Consider the following 21770-nt stretch of genomic DNA (forward strand, 5'->3'; position numbering starts at 1 on the left):
TTAGAAACAATAATTCTGTAAGAAATTGGAAGACTGAATTTTTTTTTTGGTATTGTCTTTGTTTGTCAGTGTGACTTTATCTCAATTATATGTGTAGTTTTGTAGACCTGCTTTTTCAATATCTTATGTGGATAAATTCATTTTTCTTTCTGTAATTTTGGCATATTTACCAGGCACTCTAAATAATAGGAAACATTTTTATAAAGCAATGAATACACAGGCATTTTTTCATTATTGCTTCATAGTCTGTCTCCTAGGCTATTGTTTATTTCTCACAATGAAAAGCACAGCAAATTTTGTTACTAAACCTTGAAACCTTTCACATCTAAGATCAAAAATGGCAAAATTTGGGTGCTTTCTCCTTTTTTAGTATAATCATGGTTACTATAAGGTTGGGAAGCTGGGTGGAAGATAACAAAAACCTGGAGATGTGTGTGGTGTCACCCAGGAATATTGAATTTGAATCCATTTCACCTCATTACGATTCTGTTTAATTCTTTTTATATGATTAAACAGATTAAACATGGTCGTCCCACAGAAGGAGAGAGGGACAAGATCTCCCAAGCAAATGGGGAGTTGGGAGGGGGAGGGAGAAGAGAAGTAATTAGGAGAAACAGAAGGGGAGAAGAGGAGGGGAGAGGAGAACATGGGGGAGCAGGAAAATTGAGTCAGGGGAAGAATAGAAAAGAGCAAGAAAAGAGATACCTTAATAGAGGGAGCCATTAAAGGTTTAAAAAGAAATCTCACAATAGGGAAATGTCCAGAGACCTACAAGGATGACCCCAAATAACAATCTAAGCAATAGTGTAGAGGTTACCTTAAATGCCCTTCCCCTATAATGAGATTGATGACTTCCTTATATACCATCCTAGAACCCTCATCTAGTAGCTGATGGAAGCAGAAGCAGACACCTACAGCTGAACACTAAGCAGAACTCCTGGAATCCAGTTACAGAAAGGGAAAAGTCATGAACAAAGGGGTCAAAACCAGGCTGATGATACCCACAGAAACAGCTGACCTGAACAAGAGGAAGCTCATAGACCCTAGACTGATAGCTGGGAAACCAGCATAAGACTGTCCCAGCCCCCTTGAATGTCAGTCTCAGTTAGGAGACTTGGGAAGTGTATGGTACCTCTGACAATGGAACCAGGATGTATCCCTAGTGCAGGAACAGACTTCAGAAGTCCATTCCCCATGGAGGGATTCTCCTTTGGTCTAGAGACACAGGGTAGAACCTAGGCCCTACCCTAAATGACTTGACAGATTTTGGTGATTCCTCATGGAATCACCTTCCCTAGGGAGTGAATGGGGAATGGGATGGGGGGTGTGTGGGGAGCATGGAAGGATGGGAGGGAGAGGGAACTGGGATCGAAATGGAAAATAAGAAAAAATTTTAAAAATGTGCAAATAATAGATTTTACATAATCATGCTACAAAGAATGTACATGCTACAATTATGTCAGGTGATGAATATTTTATTTAAATCAATCCCCACATAGTTGATATATACATAATAGCATTTTTATTAATAAACAAAATATATAGAATTTTACTTACAAATAAAATAAGAAAAACTCATTATTTATGTACATGATTCCTAATTAATGTAGACTGTAAGGGAAATTAGGACACAGTCATTAACAAGTAAGCACAAGGCCTGATGGCTTATGTTTCAAAACAACTGTGTATTTTAATTAGTAACTTTAAATATATTTCATTTGACGTCATATTTAATAAAACTAAAAATGACTTGTATTATCTGGGATATTTTAAAATTTGCATACATGTTATAGATATTTAAAATGTGAAAGTGTTTGAACACCAGAGGTCCACCTTGAGGTGTTACTATTGTCTTCCTTAGTTGTTCAAAGCAGGCTACCTTCAATGTGGGGTAAGCCAGGTTAGATGGATTATGAGCTTCTGTAGCACCTGTGCTACAATCTGTTCCACTAATCTGGTGAAAGCCTAGAGATTTAAATAAAAGACAAGACAGAGGGTCATTAGTTCAGCAGAATTGCTGAATACTGTTTATTGAGGGGGAGGTGCAGGTTTATATACTGACTGACAGCACAGTGGAAAATAATCAAGGGTCAAACATGCTAGCTCTTGGGCTTAGTTCCTCCTCAGCAGATGTGTGTTAGCAAATTAAGAAGAGTACCAAGAACTACTCTGATTCAAGATGTTCCAACTAAAATTTCAGAATGTTCCAGCCAACAGCTCAGGCTTGCTCAAGGGAGAATTGCAGAACATTTTATTCAGTAGAGTTAGCTGCATTTATTGGCAATTAGGTCTCAATAAATCTAGGACCAGATACAATAGTGAGGATGAAACTCTGTAGTCAACTTGTTATCAAACACTATTGAGAGACTAGGGTTGCCTGGTGGTTATAGTACATGCCTTTAATTCCAGCACTGATGAGGTAGAGGCAGGCAGATTTCAAGGTGAGCCTGGTCTGCAGAGTAAGTTTCAGGATAGCCAGGGCTATCCTGTTTCTAAAAACCAAACTCAACAATCAACCAACAAAAAATCAGAACAAAAACAACAAAACAACAACAAAAAGAGTCCAAGGTCTCATAGTGTAGTTAAATATCTAGATTTTAATTTTAGGTGTATGTATTTTCAGGTATAGTTTAAGTTTTGTTTCTTTCCTATTTCATCCCTTCTGGGTGTAAATAAACATTGAGTAGGTTGACTGAAGATTACTAATATACTACCAAAGCTCTACTATTATCCAATAGTTTTTCCTTATTAAATTTTGAATATTTTATTAATTTTCCAAGTTTATTCAAAATTGATTCTTGTGTTTAATCTGCTAATCCCATTTAACATTTTTTCCCTTTTTCTTCTTATTTTACATATTGATCCCAGTTCTCAATCCCTCCCTCCATCTTTCCCTCTCTCGACCCTCTCATGCATCTCATCACCCTGCCCTCTCCTCCCCCACACTACACATGTAGGATGATGCCTTCCAGAAGGGGTCATCTAAATCTTTCAAGTCATTTGGAGTAGGAACTAGGACTTCTCTCCTGTCTCTAGGTTAAGAGAGTATCCCTCTATGGGGAATGTGCTCCCAAAGTCCTTTTGTGCACCAGGGATACATACTGGTTCCACTGTCCGATGTCCCCTAGACTGCCCAGGCCTTCTATTTAAGACCCATGTTCAGGGGGTCTAAGTCAGTCCCATGCTGGATTCCCAGCTATCAGTCTGGGAGCCCTTTAGCTCCTCCTTGTTCAGGTCAGCTGTCTCTATGTGTTTCTGTAGCCTGGTCGTGTCCTCCCTCTCTGCATCTGGATTCCAGTTTGGCTTACTGTTTACCTGTGGGTGTCTGCTTCTGTTTATATCAGCTACTAAATGAAGGCTCTATGATGGTGGATAAGTTAGTCATCAATCTCATTATCAGGGAAGGGCATTTATGATAGCCTTTCCACTGTTGCTCAATTTGTTAGTTGGGGTCAATCTTGTATGTCTCTGGAAATTTCTCTAGGTTCAGTTTTGTCTTCAAACTTATAATGGCTTCCTCTTTTATGCTCTCTCTCTCTCTCTCTCTCTCTCTCTCTCTCTCTCTCTCTCTCTCTCTCTCTCTCTCTCTCTTTTCTCTTGTCTATTTCTCCCCTGACTCAATCTTCCTAGTCCCACAAGCTTTCTTCTCCTCCCCTTCTCTTTCTTCTAGTTCCATCTCCACTCATGCCACCTGCCCACTCCCCATATACTCAGGAGATCTTGTCCCTTTTCCCCTTCTGTGAGGGACCTTATATGAATCTCTTAGAAACCTCCTTGTATCATCGTTTCTCTGGCGGTGTGAATTATAGGCTGGTGATCCTTTGCTCTAGGTCTAAAATCCATATATGAGTGAGTACATACCATATTCCTCTTTTTGTGACTGGGTTACCTCATTCAGGATGGTTTCTTCAAGTTCCATTTACTTGTGGGCGAATTTCAAGACTGCATTGTTTTTTTTTCCTCAGAGTAGTTTTACATTGTGTAAATGTGCCACATCTTCTTTATCCATTCTTCAGTTGAGGGGCATCTAGATTGCTTCCAGGTTCTTGCTATTACAAATAATGCTGCTATGGACACAGTTGAACACATGTCTTTGTTGCATGGAGTTGGATCTTTTGGGTATATACCTAAGAGGGGGATTGCCAGGTCCTGTGGTAGACTGATTTCCATTTTCCTGAGGAACTGCCATACTGATCTCCAAAATGTCTGTGGAGGAGTGTTCCCCTTTCTCCACATTCTCTCCAGCATAAGTTGTCATTGGTGTTTCTAATTTTAGCCATTCTGGCAGGAGTAAGATGGTATGTCAGAGTTGTTTTGATTTGCCTTACACTGATAGCTAAGATGGTGAGCACTTTATTGTCTTTCAACTTTTTTGATTTCCTCTATTGAGAGTTCTCTATTCAGTTCTATACCCCATTTTTTAATAAGGTTATTTGGTGTTTTGCTGACTAGTTTCTTGAGTTCTTTGTATATTTTAGAGATCAGCCCTCTGTCAGATGTAGGATTGGTGAAGATCTTTTCCCAGTCTGTGGGCTGCTGTTTCATCCTGTCCACTGTGTCCTTTGCCTTACAGAAGCTTCTAAGTTTGAAGAGGTCCCATTTATTAATTGTTTCTCTCAGTGCCTGTGCTACTGGAGTTATGTTCACGAAGTGGTCTCTTGTAGCAATCTGTTCAGAGGTACCTCCCACTTTCTCTTCTAAGAGGTTCAGTGTAGCTAGATTTATATTAAGTTCTTTGATCCATTTAGATTTGAGTTTTGTGCATGGCGATAGACATGGGTCTATCTGCAGTCTTCTACACATCACAATCCAACTGTGCCAGAACCATTTGTTGAAGATGCTTTCCTCCTCCCATTGTATGTTTTTACCTGTTTTGTCAAAAGTTAGGTGTTCGTAGGTGTGTGGGTTAATATAAGGATATTTTTATTCAAATTCATTGGTCTACTTGTCTATTTTTGTGCCAATACCAGGCTGTTTTCAGAACTATAGCTCTGTAGTAGGGCTTAAATTCAGGGATGGTGATGCCTTCTGAGGTTCTTTTATTATATAGGGTTGTTTTGGCTGTCCGGTGTCCTTTGTTTTCCATATAAAATTGATTATTATACTTTCTAGGTCAGTGAAGAATTGTGCTGGCATTTTAATGGGGATTGCATTTAATCTATAGATTGCTTTGGCAAGATTGCCATTTTTACTATGTTTATCCTACCTATTCAAGAGCATGGGAGATCTTTCCATTTTCTGGTATCTTCTTTAATTTCTTTCTTTATAGACACAAAATTCTTGCTATATAGGTCTTTCACTTGTTTGGTAAGCGTTACCCCAAGACACTTCATGTTGTTTGTGGCTATCATAAAGGGTGATGTTTCTCTCATTTCCTTCTCAGCCTCTTTGTTGTTTGTGTATAGTAGGGCCACTGATTTTTTTGAGTTTATCTTGTATCCTGCTAATTTGCTGAAGGTGTTTATCAGCTGTAGGAGTTTGCTGGTAGAGTTTATTGGTTCGCTTATGTAAACTATCATATCATCTGCAAATAGAGACAGTTTGACTTCTTCCTTTCCAATTTGTATCCTCTTGATCTCCTCTTGTTGTCTTATTGTTTTAGCTAGAAGTTCAAGTACAATATTGAAGAGATGGTGAGAGAGGGCAGCTTTCTCCTATTCCTGATTTTAGCTTTTTATGAATTTTTTAACATGATATATTTTGGATTTGATTTAGAGTCGAAGAATAGTGTTGATTTGTGGTAGAAGGGAGGCAGATATAATCCACATGCAACTCCACTACTATTATCATGTATTAGTGTATATATTTTTGATAATTAATGAAGCAATATTAATATATTGTTACTAAATTACATGCAACATTCAGAGTTACTTGTTTCTTCTCTTATTTATTTATTTAGTTAATTCTTTTGATAAGAGCTTTTTTTGTTGCCCATTCTAATCTGCATTTATGATTGTCCTTCTTCCACAGTGGTGGATTATAGGCATACAGGCAGGCATACATTTTTGTTTTTTGTCAGTTTCCTTACCTGTTTCAGGCTCACAGTTAGAATACCACATATAACTCATTTTAGTAGATTTTCATCAGGCTTCCTGTTATTTGTTGGTTGGTTTGGGGGGTTCTCTTCTAGGTAGTCAGTCTGTGATTGAACTCAAGTTTCTGAGTATTGGCATGATAGGCCTGTTTGTATTTGGCTGTCATGATATTCTTTTTTGTTAGTTTCTGAATTTTGCATATTAAGGATGAACTAGAATGCTATGTGTCCTTTGGAATGCTACAACTTTGGTTGGTGTTTCATTGGGAGAAGCACGAAGCACAGCTGCTGTTGTAATTAATTTTCAGTTAGCATGCAAAATGTATTTCACTGTAACATGGATATATATGATATCTGTCTCTCTCTCTCTATATCTATATCTATATCTATATCTATATCTATCTATATATAAATATCATAGTGCATTGCTTATATTCACCATCACTCACTCACTTTCCCCATCCACCATTTTCTATTCTTCTGGTCCTTTTTTCCCAATCCTCTAATTATCTCTTTAAGCTTCATGTCACATATATGTGCATATATATGTGAATATATGTATATGTACATAGTTAGCTTAATTATTGATTGTCATATGAAAGGTAATGTGACATATGGTCATTATTTAACTCACCACCCTATTGTAACCTACTCTTTCTTTGTAAATTCCTTCCTCTCCTGTCCTATCTCCTCCTGTAACTTCATGTTTTATTATATATAATATATTAAATATAATTATCTAATTAATTACACCAATGAAATTTAATTATTTATTTAATATTTAATATGATGTATAGTATTAAATATATTATATATATTTAAACATAGATCATGCATATAAGAGAAAAAGAATACTTCATTTTTTCTGATTCTGGTTTGGATTACTTAAAACAGTTACCTGCGATTTCACTCATTTCCTTCAGATAATGTAATTTAATTCTTCTTTATGACTGAATAAAATACCATAGTATAGGTGTCACATTTTGATTTTTTATAAGTGTTAGCTGAATAAGTTTTATTTCTTTCTTTATTTTTAGATTTTGAAGGTATCATACAAGATAATGTGTTTTATTACGACAATCTGATAAATGCGCATAGTTGAACATCGGTTTTTATTACTGCTTGTTGCTTCCTCTAGACAAGTCTCCCAAACCCTCTGCTTTACTTTGTGTTGACACTCTTTTTACTTTGCTATGTTTTTATTAATCTGGATGCTTCATATTGATTTTAATCCTCAGATTCCCTGCTGTTTTTTTTATTCTTTTCTTGGCAAATATTGATTATACATGGTGTTAAGATTCACTTAAACATTTTCATTCATAAGTGTAATAATTCTGTCACTTGCATTTCATGATACCTTTCCTCCCTCCAACATTTCTTAGGTAGTTGTATAAATATGCATGTATATTATATTATCTAGAATCTAAAAGTATATTATATTATAGTATCTAGAATCTAAAAGAGCATATACATGTATATTTTTCTTTCTAGACTGCACATTTTGTCTGCTGTGATGGTTTTTAGTATTTTCACTGTCAATAGAAGAACATCATTCTACTTTATGGTGAACACACACATAATTTATGAAATAAATCATCATATATATTATCATCAACTATTATTTCATATATATGTGTGTGTCGTCATATCTTATAGATAAGAGATTGGATGTTCAACTTATTTTTACCACCCTGCATATATATGTCTGACTCTAGTCCTTGAGGATCCAGTACTAGAAATCCCCTCCTGACTTGAGTTTGATTACTTAGCACACATACAAAAAGAGATGAAGTTTTTAAAGAAGCCTCTTCAAAGCCTGACATGTGGAAGATGTGTGCAGCTTGGTAGTACTCAGTTGAGCTCGCACTCTTCTGTCTCAGGCACCTTGTTGATGTCTGCAGAACTATCTTCACTTCAGTTACTTCCTATCTTTTCATTCCCAGGCTCTTCCCTGGCTACACTTAGCTTTGAAGTATGGGGCTGAGCAGATTCTTTTACCTTCCTGCTGTTCCCACTTCACTTACACCTGATTTGACTGTTTTGTCTTGGGAGAGTTTACCAAGAGAACTGAAGTTTGGGGAAACAAATACAGCATTGATATGTGTACAAATAAACCTTTCTTCATACATTCAATACAACACAGTGGAGAAAGGGTCCCAAGCTCAGGTGAAAGAGTCAGAGATACCTCCCCCACCCCCAACACACACACACTCCCACTATTAGAAGTCCCACAACACCACCAAGCTAACAACCATAGCAAGAAATACTTTCCCAAACAGGGCTTTGCTCTGTAACCTACACTGACTTGAGTCTTTTGTCTTCTGCCTCAGCCTTCTGGGTACAATGATTATTAGACCTATGTTACCATCCCTCTCCATTGGAGTATTTTTCTTTTTGGATTTTAAACATGTAGAATGTATTTACTCATTTTTAAATGGTCTTTATAATACAATAATAATACATGGCAGAATTTGTGAGGCAATAGATGGATGTTCCCAATTTTATCTAATTGTTTCTAGTTTGTCTTTGTGTTAAAGTCAATGAAGTTCTTCTTCTTTAGAAATTGATTGATTGTAATCTAGCATGTACTTTTAAAAATGGCTCTGTTCTCTGCAATGTAAATACTACTGCCTCCTAACTATTCATCCTTATACTTGTATGTTTTTGACAAGTCTTTTTTTTTTTTTTTCAGTAAATGAAGACTATAAGGAGGTTTCCTCAATCTGTATAACTACAAAGAAAAGGAAAGATGCAGTTCCTAGACCCAAATAAGTGACAATAACACAAACCCCATACCTGAGGCTCAAGGATTGTCATGGAAGAGACCCAGAAAGATTTTAAAAGTTTTTTCCTGAATGGATAGGGATATTGTTCCTTTGTACTCTAGACACATAGATGACTACACAAGACACACAAAGATTACAACAGCCAACATGTCAACACGGATGAAGGAAATTTTAACAAGTTCTCACTTATAAATGAAGAACTTGAGGCAGTTAATGGGGAATAAACCTTTTTTTTCCAGGTATGATACTCAAATTCTAAGAGTCAGCCCTAAATAAATACACATAAATCAATGCTAATTATTAGACAAAACAGGACAAAAGGATTTACACTATATAGTGTATGATTTATACTATATAATGTGTATGTATATACATACACATTATAATATATATACATATATATATATATATATATATATATATATATATATATATATGAAGAGTTCACAAACTTGAAAAGTGACAAAAGAGGAACTGGGAGTGGAAGAGGGGAGTTTGAATGAGGTAAAGAAAATGCATCTATGTACAAAATCCTCAAACAAAAATTAAAAGAAGAACAGTGTTGAATTATTATTACCTAAAGACTATACTATAACAGTCCCCATAGTATATTACTGGCATTTGATAAAAAAACAGTTATACTCAGTGTGTATGTAACAGTCTTTAAAAATTTGAAGTCCATATATCACTAGCAGCATACACATGTCTATGTATGCCCTCTTCCTGCTCACTTGAATTTTTGAGTCTTTCTTCAACACATTTCTTTCCCTCAATTCTTTGTTGTTGTTGTTTGTTTGTTTGATTGATTTTCAAGACAGGGTTTCTCTGTGTTTGACCTTATTATATTTTACTTTGTTATGTTTGGTTATCTCCTGGAATCCAGTTCTAAGGAGAGATAAATCAGAGTAGATCTGGATGGGAAAGGAGGTGAGGAGGAACTGGGAGGAATAGAGGGAGGAAAAACTCTATTCAGATAAAGAAAAAATAGTATAAAGAAATAAAACACAAAACCTTGAGTCTTTTCTGAGTTTAACATTTTTTAATGCTATTAACGTTAAACTATGACTCATGCTCAAATTAACACAAAAATTCTTGCTACTTGTAGGCAGGTCACTGTTTAGGTTTGAGGATAGGGGATGTTGACTTCTCTCTTCTGGTAGTATGCAAATTACCTTCCAGCAGGAGCACACTACACAGTAGGGGCTGAAGTTTCTATTTGGGCAGCAGCTCAATTTCCCTAGGTTCAATGGCAGAAACAAGTGGTAGCTTCAGTAACAGGGCCTTCCCAGCAGGTTGTAAAGTATCTTTCTTCTCACCTCTCCTCAAGGCACAACCAGTTCTCTCCAGGCTCAGGGATTTATGTGGAAGAGGAAACAGGAAGATTGTAAGAGCCCGAGGTGGTGGATGAGATCAAAGAAAGAATGCCTTCTAGACACAAGAGGACAGATGCACATATTTATTTACAGAGACTGTAGCAGGAAGCCCAAGAACAGGACTTGCTTAAAATTCATACCAACAAAAACACAGTACTAAGAAGGGGAAGTGGACACAAAGTCCTGCCCTGAACTAAGAAGCTATTTGCAATTGATATCTGCTGGGGAATGGAAAACCAGTTTTCCCCAATGGATTAACACTGGGTATATCAACAGCATTCCAGGACAGGTCCCATTCCCAAGAGTAGTTGGTCAACACAAAACAAACTTCATATTTTTCTGTATGATTTTTAAATTTCATTTAGCACTTTTTGTCTTATTGTTTTTGTTTTGATTTTCATTTTTTTTTTTTTTTTGTGCTTTTTTGAGATAGACAGAGACACAGAGAGTGTACTGTGGATGTGATGAGGCTACAAACCCTCAAAGCCTGCTTTCTACAGTGAGGCTTTCCCTCTAAAGGTTCTGTATTTCTGTGAAGTCTGTGCTTTTTGAAATGGAGAAGGAAAAGAAATAGATCTCAGAAAGAAAATAGATGGGCAGGGGGGACTGAGAGGAGTGGAAACTGTTACCAAAATGTATTGATAACAAAAATAAGTAAAATTAAAATTGTAAAAAGTTCCCATAACTTCCCTGAACAACACCGCCAATTGGGACCAAGTGTTCAAATACATGAGCATTTTTCATTCAAACTACCTCAGTGGAGATTATATATATTCACACACACACACACACACACACACACACACACACACACACACACACAAGCTACATAATGTTTGTGTATAAAACTTTCAGGTAGTGCAAGCAGATAGGATGACTCCTTTGTCGACATAGATTGTGTTTTCCTCAATTTCCTATTTTCTGAAGTGTCCTTTTTGATAAGAAACTAAAATGGATATACAGTGGTGCATTTCCATGCATCCAGTTTCAGTGTAGTGAATAGGTGTGTAAATACAGGGCAGCTGATTCTCCAGTGCTTTGCCAGGGCAAACACTGGAGAAGCATAGGTCTCTCAATTTTTAATCAGGTCCCTAGGATTTACAAGGTCATAAAAATCTCTTGGGCCATATTGGCAGGTGGCTCTTTTGGCATCAGTACATAAGTACATTATCTCCCCAAGGTTAGAGAGGACCCTCTGGGCAAAACCTCTCCATCAGTTTTGATCTACAGCTAATGATTTCTCAGAACCTTGGAGAGCAAACAGTGTGTTCTGAATCTAGAAGCTCAGAATTCATTTCAAGCTAAAAGGTCAGCATTATGTTTCTCTGCATCATATAGCCCTAAATCCACCAGATGATCAGCGCTATTGGAAGCCCCATCACAGTTGTGAAAGAGAAGTTAAGAAGGTCCATTCCTGAAGTCTCCATGCAAAAAGGTGATCTTTTTTGATTTTGGAAATCTCCTCTAAGAGGGCTAAGGAGTCTGATATGCTGTATCTCCTCATCAGAGACCACCATGGAGTCTGAAGAAGGAACTAGGCCCCCTGGGAGAAGTGAAGCAGAGTGCCTGAAGCAGTCTGACCCTTATCCTCACAGAAATATATATTTAATACACACAGAAATTTTTTTTAATATTAATCATTAAATTAATCCTCTTATTATTTTATTATGCATTTACATGTGTACATGTTCTATAGCTTTCATACAAAGATCAGAAAACAATTTGTAGGAACATGTTTTTTTCTTCCCTGATATGGATCCAGGGTACTGAATTAAGTTTGTCAGGCTTGGAGGCAAGTGTTCTTACTGTCTTCCCAGCTCACTATTCATTGTTCTACATTTCCCTAGTACAATAAGGGAAAACATATGGAAATGTAAATGGAAAAGGAAAAGGGCAGAGAAGAGTATGCTTGAGAGCAATTTTCCACTCTGGGTCTTAATATTATTATAGTGTGTGTACTGGGAAAAGCTATGATATTACTGTAATGTTCCAATTTTTTTTTTTCTGTTTTCACAGATATAACCTGAGGAGGGATGGCCTTAGGCAATGATTCCATCACAGTGAAGGAGTTCATCCTGCTGGGCTTGACACAGCAGCCAGAGCTCCAGCTGCCTCTCTTCTTCCTCTTCTTGGCAATCTATGTGGTCTCCATGGTGGGGAACCTGGGCTTGATCATTCTCATTGTTTTGAATCCTCACCTGCACACCCCCATGTACTACTTTCTCTTCAACCTTTCCTTCATTGATTTCTGCTACTCGTCTGTTATAACCCCCAAAATGCTGGTGAGTTTTGTGAAGCAGAACACCATCTCCCATGCTGAGTGCATGACCCAACTCTTCTTCTTTGCCTTTTTTGTTATTGATGAATGTTGTATTTTAACAGCAATGGCCTATGACAGATATGTGGCCATATGCAAGCCACTGCTTTATAAGGTTATGATGTCCTATCAGGTCTGCTTCATGATGACAGTGGGTGTTTACACAATGGGGTTAGTGGGTGCCATGGCCCACACTGTGTGTATGCTGAGACTCACCTTCTGTGATGGAAACATCATCAATCACTACATGTGTGACATACCTCCTCTCCTGAAGCTCTCCTGCACAAGTACTGCCATTAATGAGCTGGTGGTATTTATTGTTGTGGGTGTCAACGTGATAGGACCTAGTTTGATCGTCTTTACTTCTTATACTTTGATCATTTCCAACATTTCCCACATACGTTCCACAAAGGGTAGGTCCAAGGCTTTTAGTACCTGTAGCTCTCACATAATAGCTGTTTCTATTTTCTTTGGAGCCTCAGCATTCATGTATCTTAAACCTTCTCCTATTGGGTCTGTGGGCGAAGATAAAGTGTCCACTGTTTTCTATACCATCGTGGGCCCAATGTTGAACCCTTTCATCTACAGTTTGAGAAACAAGGATGTCCACATTGCACTGAGTAAGACTTTGAAGAAGAGCATACTTACATAGACAGACACTGTTTATCTTATAGAAACAGATCTCACTTGCTGTAGGCAATGTATCAATCAATGGTGAGAATCTGAAGACGTAGAAAGGAAATTCCCATTATTTGATAGTATGGAAAATTAATTGTGTTAATCAGTTCATAGATCAAGGCATGTAAAGAAGATGGTGAGGCCTTCATTCTTTCAGAAATAGTAAAGTGAATACTTCTGTTATTGATTATCCAGCTTAGTTTTAGATTTCCTAATTTTTACTTTCTGTTTTCATCTCACTGTATGACCTAGGATTATTTCAAATTTAAGATTCTTTTGTCTCAGCCTCCTGAATGTTAGAATTATAGGCAGGCATATACTACTGTATTTGGCTTATATAGATTTAAGTAGAAATTCTGAGTTAATAAATTCAGAAATTGCAAGATTATGAAGGTTTTATTGTTCTTTCTTATTGTTGTTTTACTAGGAATATCTAGGATCCTGTAAAGCTGTGATGAACATGCACTGATTCAGAGGTCTTAGAATTAATCATTCCTAATTTTGCAAACCTCTATTCAGTGTGGAACAAGCTGCTGTTGGGAGAGATTTCTTTCTTTTTCTAATAGAAGAGGAACAGTGTGAATGTCCCTGTCATTCTATTTTCTCTTCCCACTTTAAGTTCAAGGATATTTGGAAAAGCAAAGTCAAATTTTCTTATTCGAATCCCTAAAGACAAGAAATGGAATAGAAATTTTCAGTGGCCAAAATGAATGCAACCTAACTCTGTGTGCATATGTCTGACTTCAGGAGCATGGTAAATATGTGGACAGGCTATGTCTTCACTGACACAAAGTCTAGCTACATATTCTAACTCTGAAGGGAAAGCTTGTTCTTATCAGAAATTAATTCTATAATCTTAATTAGTAGGTGAATATTTCAATAGCATTGTTTATGTTTCAGATGTTTATGGGGTAAAAAGAAATTATGCAATTCATATATGAGGCTTTATGGGGGAGATGGTATGGAGAACACATGTTGCTCTTTCAGAATGAGTGATCAGGGTGGGCTTGGCTAAGGAGGTAGTTCATGATCTCTGTCAATGGAACAGAGGAAGACAGCCATACAGAGGGTATTTACAGCAAAAGGGGTAGCTGGCACCAAGTCTGACAGGCAGTGAAAACCTTGATGCATATAGAAGCAGGAGACGTCAACTCAACTCCAGTACAATGTGCAAGGACACAAATTTGGAGATTTGTGTGACCCATAAATAAATAATTTAGAAATAAAACTGATGTGTTAAGGGCTCAGATGAGTAAGGTGAGTGCTGCTAAAATAAAATAAAATTTCCTGGGATTTTAACCACACAAAGGACTATTTTATTTTATATTATCTTTTACTGTTTTGAAGTCCTATCTATGTTTATTTTGTACTCACCATCCAGATACATTAAGCATTTTATTGTTAGTTGTAGTGAATTTCATTATATAATATACCTCCAATAATACTGAGTTGCCATTCTCTGCATGCAGGACCAATTTCTTCCCCAAGATTTATGTGTTTGAACTGTATGATCAGGTACCAAAGTGAAAGCATTTTTTGATATCATCATTTCATCCATGTGTTATGAATATCTCAACGTGGAAAGATAACTGAAATTGACATGCATTTGCCTATAAATTCTGTGGGCTTTTTGAACTGTGTTCTCTTGAACTTATTTTCTAAATGAAGGGGATGGGCTGGGGTTTGGTGGGGGTGATAGGGGAGGATGGGAAGATGAGGGAACTGGGATTGACATGTAAAATAACCTTGTTTCAAATTTAAATAAAATAGGAAGAAAAAAGAAACAGACTGTACAATTTAAATAATGTAGCACATATTTACACAACACTTCTTTCATCTTTTACAAGTTTTGTTTTGTTTTTTTTTTATAAGTAAAAATAGGTATTTTATTTTATAAACTATTAAAATTTTCTATATAATTTTTTATTTAAATTTGAAACATGTTTGTTTTACATATCAATCCCATTTCCCTCAATGCCCCATCATCCATCCTCCCCAGTACCTCCTACAAATCCCTCTCCCATCCCCTTTTTGCTCCCCAGGGAGAGTAAGGCCTTCCATGGGGAGTCTTCAAGTCTGTCATATCATTTGGAGCAGGGTCAAGGCCCTCCCACATGTGTCTAGGCTGAAGACGTATCCTTCTATGTAGAATGGGCTCCCAAAGTCCATTCCTATACTAGGGATAAATACTGATCCACTGCAAGAGGTCCCATAGACTGCCTAGTCTTCCTAACTAACACCCACATTCAGGGGTTTTGGGTCTGTCCTATGCTGGTTTCCCAGCTTTCAAACTGGAGTCCATGAATTCTCTTTGTTCAGGTTAGCAGTTTCTGTGGGTTTTTCCAGCCTAGTCTTAACCCATTTGCTCATCACACCTCACTCTCTGCAACTGGATTCCAGGAATTTGGCTAGTGTTTGGCTATGAGTGTCTGCTTCTGCTCCAATCAGCTAATAGATGAATTTTCTAGGATGGCATATAAGGTAGTCATTAGTCTCATTGTTGGAGAAGGGCATTAGGGTAGCCTCTCCACTATTGCTTAGACTGTTAGTTGGGATCATCCTTGTAGATCTCTGGGAATTACCCTAATGCCAGATTTCTCTTAAAGCCTATAATGGCTCTGTCTATTATGCCATCCCTTTTCTTGCTCTCATCTATTCTTTCCCTGACTCAATCTTCCTGCCCTTTCATGCCTGTCTCTCCCCTCTTCTTCCCGCTAACTCACTCTCCCCTCCCACCATGCTCCCAATTTGGTTGGGAGATTTTGTCCCTTTCCCCTTCTCCAGAGAACCATGTATGCCTCTTACGGTCCTCCTTATTTTCTAGCTTTTCTGGTGGTGTGAATTGCAGCTGGTAATCCTTTGAGCTATATAAAAAATCCATATATGAGTGAATACATACTATGGTTTCTTCTAGTTCCATCCACTTGCCTGTGAATTTCAAGATTCCATTGTTTTTTCCCTCTGATTAGTACTCCATTGTGTAAATGTACCACGTTTTCTCCTTCCATTCTTCAGTTGAGGTACATTTAGGTTGCTTCCAGGTTTTGGCTGGCTGTTACAAAAAATGCTGATATGAACATGGTAGAACAGATGTGCATTTTTTGGGTATATGTCTAACATTACTGCATCTTAAGGTAGACTGATTCCCATTTTCCTGAGGAATCACCATACTGATTTCTAAAGTATGAGTTTGCCCTTTCATCAACAGTGGAGGAATGTAACCCTTTGTGTACATCCTCTCCAGCATAAACTACCTTTGGTGTTTTTTATTTTAGCTATTCTGACAGGAGTAAGACGGTATCTCAAAGCTGTTTTGATTTGCATTTTCCTGATGGCTAAGGATGTTGAGCATATTCTTATGTGTCTTTCAGTAATTTTGGATTCCTCTATTGACAATTTTCTATTCAGTTCTGTACCCCACTTTTTCATAGGGTTATTTGGTGTTTTGCTGACTAGTTTCTTGAGTTCTTTGTATATTTTGGAGATCAGCCCTCTGTCAGATGTGGGGTTGGTAAATATCTTTTGCCATTCTGTGGGCTGTTGTTCTGTCTTGTTGACTGTCCTTTGCCTTAAAGTAGCTTTTCAATTTCAGGAGGTCCCATTTATTAATTTGATCTCAGTGTCTGTGCTACTGGTATTTTGTTCAGGAAGTGGTCTCCTGTACCAATTCGTTCAAAGGTAACTTCCTACTTTCTCTTCCAAGAAGTTCAGTGTGGCTGGATTTATGATGAGGTCTTTGATCCATTTGAACTTAAGTCTTGTGCATGGTGATAGATATGGATCTATCTGCAGTCTTCTACAAGTTACCATCCAGTTATGCCAGTCCCATTTGTTGAAGATGCTTTCTTTTTTCCAATGTATATTTTTTAGATTCTTTGTAAAAAATCAGGTGTTGGTAATTTTGTGGATTAATATCAGGTTTTCAATTTGATTCCATTGGTTTTCTTGTCTAGTTTTATTCCATTAACATGTGACTCTCAGGACTACAGCTTTATACTAGAGCTTGAAGTCAGGGATAGTGATATCTCCAGAAGTTCCTTTATTGTACAGCGTTATTTTGGCTATCCTGCATTTTCTGTTTTTCCATATAAAGTTGAGTATTATTCTTTCAAGTTATGTGAAGAATTGTGCTTGGATTTTGATGGGGATTGCATTGAATCTGTAGATTGCTTTGGCAAGATTGCCATTTTTACTATGTTGATCCTATCTATCCAAGAGCATGGGAGATCTTTCCATTTTCTGGTATCTTCTTTAATTTCTTTCTTTAAAGACTCAATGTCTTATTATATAGGTCTTTTACTTGTTTGGTTAGCATTACCCCAAGATATTTTATGTTGTTTGTGGCCATTGTAAAATATGATGTTTCTCTGATTTCTTTCTCAGCCCCTTTATTATCTGTATATAGTATGGCTACTGATTTTGGGGGGGTTGTATCCTGCCACTTTGCCGACAGTGTTTATCAGTTGTAGGAGTTCCCTGATAGAGTTTTTTGGGTCAGTTATGTAAACTATTGTATCATCTGCAAAAAGTGGAAGTTTGAATTCTTTTCCAAGTTGTATCCCCTTGATCTCCTTTTGTTTTCTTATTGCTCTAGATAGTTCTTCAAATATAATATTGAAGAGATAGAGAGAGTGGACAGCCTTGTGTTGTACCTCATTTTAGAGTAATCCCACTGAGTTTTTCTCCATTTAGTTTGATGTTTGCTATTGGTTTGCTGTATATTACTTTTATTATTTTTATGTATGTTCCTTTTATCCTGAGCTCTCCAATACCTTAATCGTGATTGAGTGTTAGATTTTGTCAAAGGCTTTTTCAGAAACTAGTGAAATGACCATTGTGGTTTTTCTTTTTCAGTTTGTTCATATGATGAATTACATTGATGGATTTTTATATGTTGAACCATCCTTTTATCTCTATGATGAAGCCTGCTTGGTAATGGTGGATCAGTTCTCTAATTTGTTCTTGGATTCAATGGGTCAGTACTTTATTATTTTCCTATCAATGTTCATGAGGGACATTTGTCTGTAGTTCTGTTTCTTAGTTGTGCCTTTGTGTGGTTTGGGTACCAAGGTAATTGTAGCCTGGTAAACAGAATTTTGCAGTGACCCTTCTGCTGCTTTTGCGTGGAACACTATGAGGAGTATTGGTATTAGCAGTTCTTTGAATTTCTGGTAGAATTCTGCTCTGAAACCATCTGGCCCTAGGATATTTTTTGGTTGGGAGACTTTTGATGACTGGTTCTTTTTTTATTTGGGGTTATAGGTCCATTTAAATACTTATCTGTTCTTGATTTAATTTTTAGTAAGTGATATCTATCCAGAAAATTGTTCATTTCCTTTGAATTTTCAGATTTTGTGGAGTACAGATTTTCAATGTATGTCCTGAAGATTATCTGGATTTCCTCAGTCTGTTGTTATGTCCTCTCTTTTCATTTCTGATCTTGTTAATTTGTATGTTCTCTTTCTGCCTTTTGGTTTGTTTGGATAAATATTTATCTATCTTGTTGAGATTTCTCTAAGAACAAACTTTGTTACATTGGTTCTTTGTGTTGTTTTCCTAGATTCTATTTATTGATTTCATCCCTCAATTTGATTATTTCCTGGGGTGAGTTTACTGCTTTTTGTTTTTATTTCAGTTGTGCAATGGTTATTTCTCCAATGTGACTATTCTCCAGTTTCTTCATATGGGCACTTAGTGCTATGAACTTTCTTCTTATTTCTGCTTTCAAAGTGTCCCATAAGTTTCTGTATGTTGTGTCTTCATTCTCATTGAATTCTAGGGAGTCTTTAATTTCTTTATTTCTTCCTTGATTCAGGAATGGTGCAATTGCACATTGTTCAATTTCCATGAGTTTGTAAGTTTTCTACAATTTGTGTTGCTGTTGAATTCTAATTTTAGAGCCTGTTGGTCTGATAAGATACAGGGGATTATTCAATTTTTTTTGTACCTATTGAGGTTTACTATACTGCCAATTATGTGGTCTATTTTAGAGAAGGGTTTTCCTTCACTGCTTTTAATAGTCTTTCTTTATTCTGTAATTTTGGTGTTTTGATTATCTTGTGTCAAGGAGACTTTTTTTGTGGTCTACTTTATTTGGTGTTCTTGTACTTTCATTGGCATATCTTTCTTAGGTTGGGAAAGTTTTCTTCTATTATTTTGTTCAATATATTTTCTGCACCCTGAGTTGGGTTTCTTTACCTTCTTCTATACCTATTTTTCTTCAGTTTGGCTTTCTCATGGTGTCCCATTTTTCCTGGATATTTTGTGTTAGGGATATGTTGAACTTAAGATTTTCTTTGGTGGATGAACCTATTTCTCTAGTGTATCTTCAACTCCTGAGATTCTCCATTTCTAGTATTCTGTTGGTTATACTTCATCTGTAGTTCCTGATTGTTTACCCAGCTTTTCTATTTCCAGAATTCCCTCAGTTTGTGTTTTCTTTGTTGTCTCTATTTCAGTTTTCAGGTCATGGACTGTTTGAATTTTTTTCCTTCATCTGTTTGGTTTGTTGATTTCTTGGTGTGTGTGTGTGTGTGTGTGTGTGTGTGTGTGTGTGTGTGTGTTTATTTGTTTTATCTTCCATTTTTTTTTTACAGGATTTTTTCATTTCCTCTTTTAGATCTCTATCATCTTCATGCAGTTGTTTTAGGGTCATTCTCTTCTGCTTCATCTATGTTGGGATGCCCAGTCTTGCTGGTGTGGAGTCCCTAGACTCTGGGGCGGTGTCATGGTGATCTTTCTGTTGTTGACTGTTCTTATGCTGTCATCTACCTTTCCCTTCTTCCATTGTGTGCTGTTGGAGGTCTCTCCCTCTCTTGGTGAGTACAGGACCAAGGTTCTCTTCTGGTGAGTGCAAGCAGGTCCAATTCTCCAATGCCTCTACTTGTCCAGTGGGTGTAGGTGGGACTAGGGGGCTGGCAGACTATGGAATGGGCCTCTCTAAACACTATCCTTAGTCTTCAGGAAGCTCTGAGCAGGGCACTGGAAGGCTGGTTCCCTCCTTTGGTGGAGGTGGGACTGGGAGCTTGCATACTCTTGACAGGCTAATCTGCCTGGATTGGCTTCCCAGTGCTCGAGCAGACCCCAGGCCTCAGGAGGCTATGAGTAAGGCCCCCAGAAGGCAGGCCAGAAACAGGCGCTAGTGTATATCCTACAGTGGGCAGAGGTAGAACCTGGACACAGGTAAACTCTGGGAAGGCCAGTCTGCCTGGACAATCTCCCTTGTCTCCCAGGTCTCAGCAGGCCTCATCCTTTATAAGTTTTATTGTAGTGTTTCTTAGATGCAGATTCTTGCTGTGTAGCATCCCTGAAATGAGCAATTATCTCATACTTCATCACTTATCCCTATTGTTGTTGTCTTATCGAGAGGACAGATATAGCTATCACTGTGCAAGCTATTCATAGCTATTGGATTTGTCATTGCAAATGAGTCATAAAAATTGATGATGATGATAATGATAACACATGGCTTTTATAAGTTCATTGCCATTGACATTTTTACATGTGTATGTATATTATTTAATAGATAACTGGGTCTACAGTTTTAATGAATTTAATTAAAGAAAATATAATGTGAGTTGAACAAGAACAACAGCCATGTTTGTGCCAAAGTGAATAGTAATGAGGAAAAATAAACATGAGGATTTTAGTTCTACACAAAGAATTATAGGCAACTGAGGAAATCTAGGCGAGACAAAGGTGTCTTCCCCAGGGAAGAAAAATACCAAGTGGTTATCCAATGCCAAACTGTCAACCCTGAAAATATAAACACAAATATTTTTATACAGACAGAGAAGGTTAAAGAGTACATATGCATAAACATATACATACACACACACACACACACACACACACACACACACACACACACATATATATATGTATATGAAATAACAATTAGTGAAAAAGAGACCAGTATTTGAAGGAGATAGGGGAGGCTTATATGGAGGATTTGGGGAGAGGAAAATGAAGCAAGAAATGTTATATTTATATTGTGAACTCAAAGAAAAAATGGTCAGGAGCTGGAACAATGATTCAAAGGTTAAGTGCACTTTCTGCTTTTACAGAGGACCTAGATTTGGTTCACAGCAACCACAGGTCAACCCAGAACCATGTATAAATCCAGTCCCAGGGGATGTGAGGCAATCTTCCATTCTTACTATTTACCAGGCATGTGTGTGTTACACATACCTATATTCAAGCTAAATACTCATAAAATAATTTTTAAACAATTCAGTTACAATATAGAAATGACATACAAAATAGAAGGATACAGAAAATAACAGTGGTTGTAAATTGTCAATTTATGAAGGAAATTTATTTTACTGATAGGAAAAATATTTATTTAGTTATTTGTTGTAGAATAAGAATAAAGTGGTTTGGGAGCTTTTAGAAAACAAGATATACACAAACAGTAAAGTTCTGCCCTATTATGTGCCTGAGATACATGTGAAATAGCTATTTACATTTATGGCTGCTAATGCAGGGATGGTTACTTTCCTTTGGGGGCATTGTCATTGGTATGTTGCATGTGCCCTGGTGGATAGCAGCATACAGGTAGCACTAATTAGACATGGGGTTAT

At 37.0% G+C, this 21770-nt stretch overlaps 1 protein-coding gene across 1 annotated transcript; it reads left to right on the plus strand.

Annotated features, from left to right (window-relative positions):
• Window positions 1–12217: 12217 nt before the first annotated feature.
• LOC127231292 (olfactory receptor 145) lies at window positions 12218–13162 on the plus strand. The gene has a single exon (XM_051196816.1). The coding sequence runs from the start codon at window positions 12227–12229 to the stop codon at window positions 13160–13162; it is 936 nt and encodes a 311-aa protein (XP_051052773.1). The 5' UTR covers window positions 12218–12226.
• Window positions 13163–21770: the final 8608 nt, after the last annotated feature.

Source organism: Phodopus roborovskii, unplaced genomic scaffold, assembly GCF_943737965.1.
Source record: "Phodopus roborovskii unplaced genomic scaffold, PHOROB, whole genome shotgun sequence".
Taxonomy (NCBI): Eukaryota; Metazoa; Chordata; class Mammalia; order Rodentia; family Cricetidae; genus Phodopus; species Phodopus roborovskii.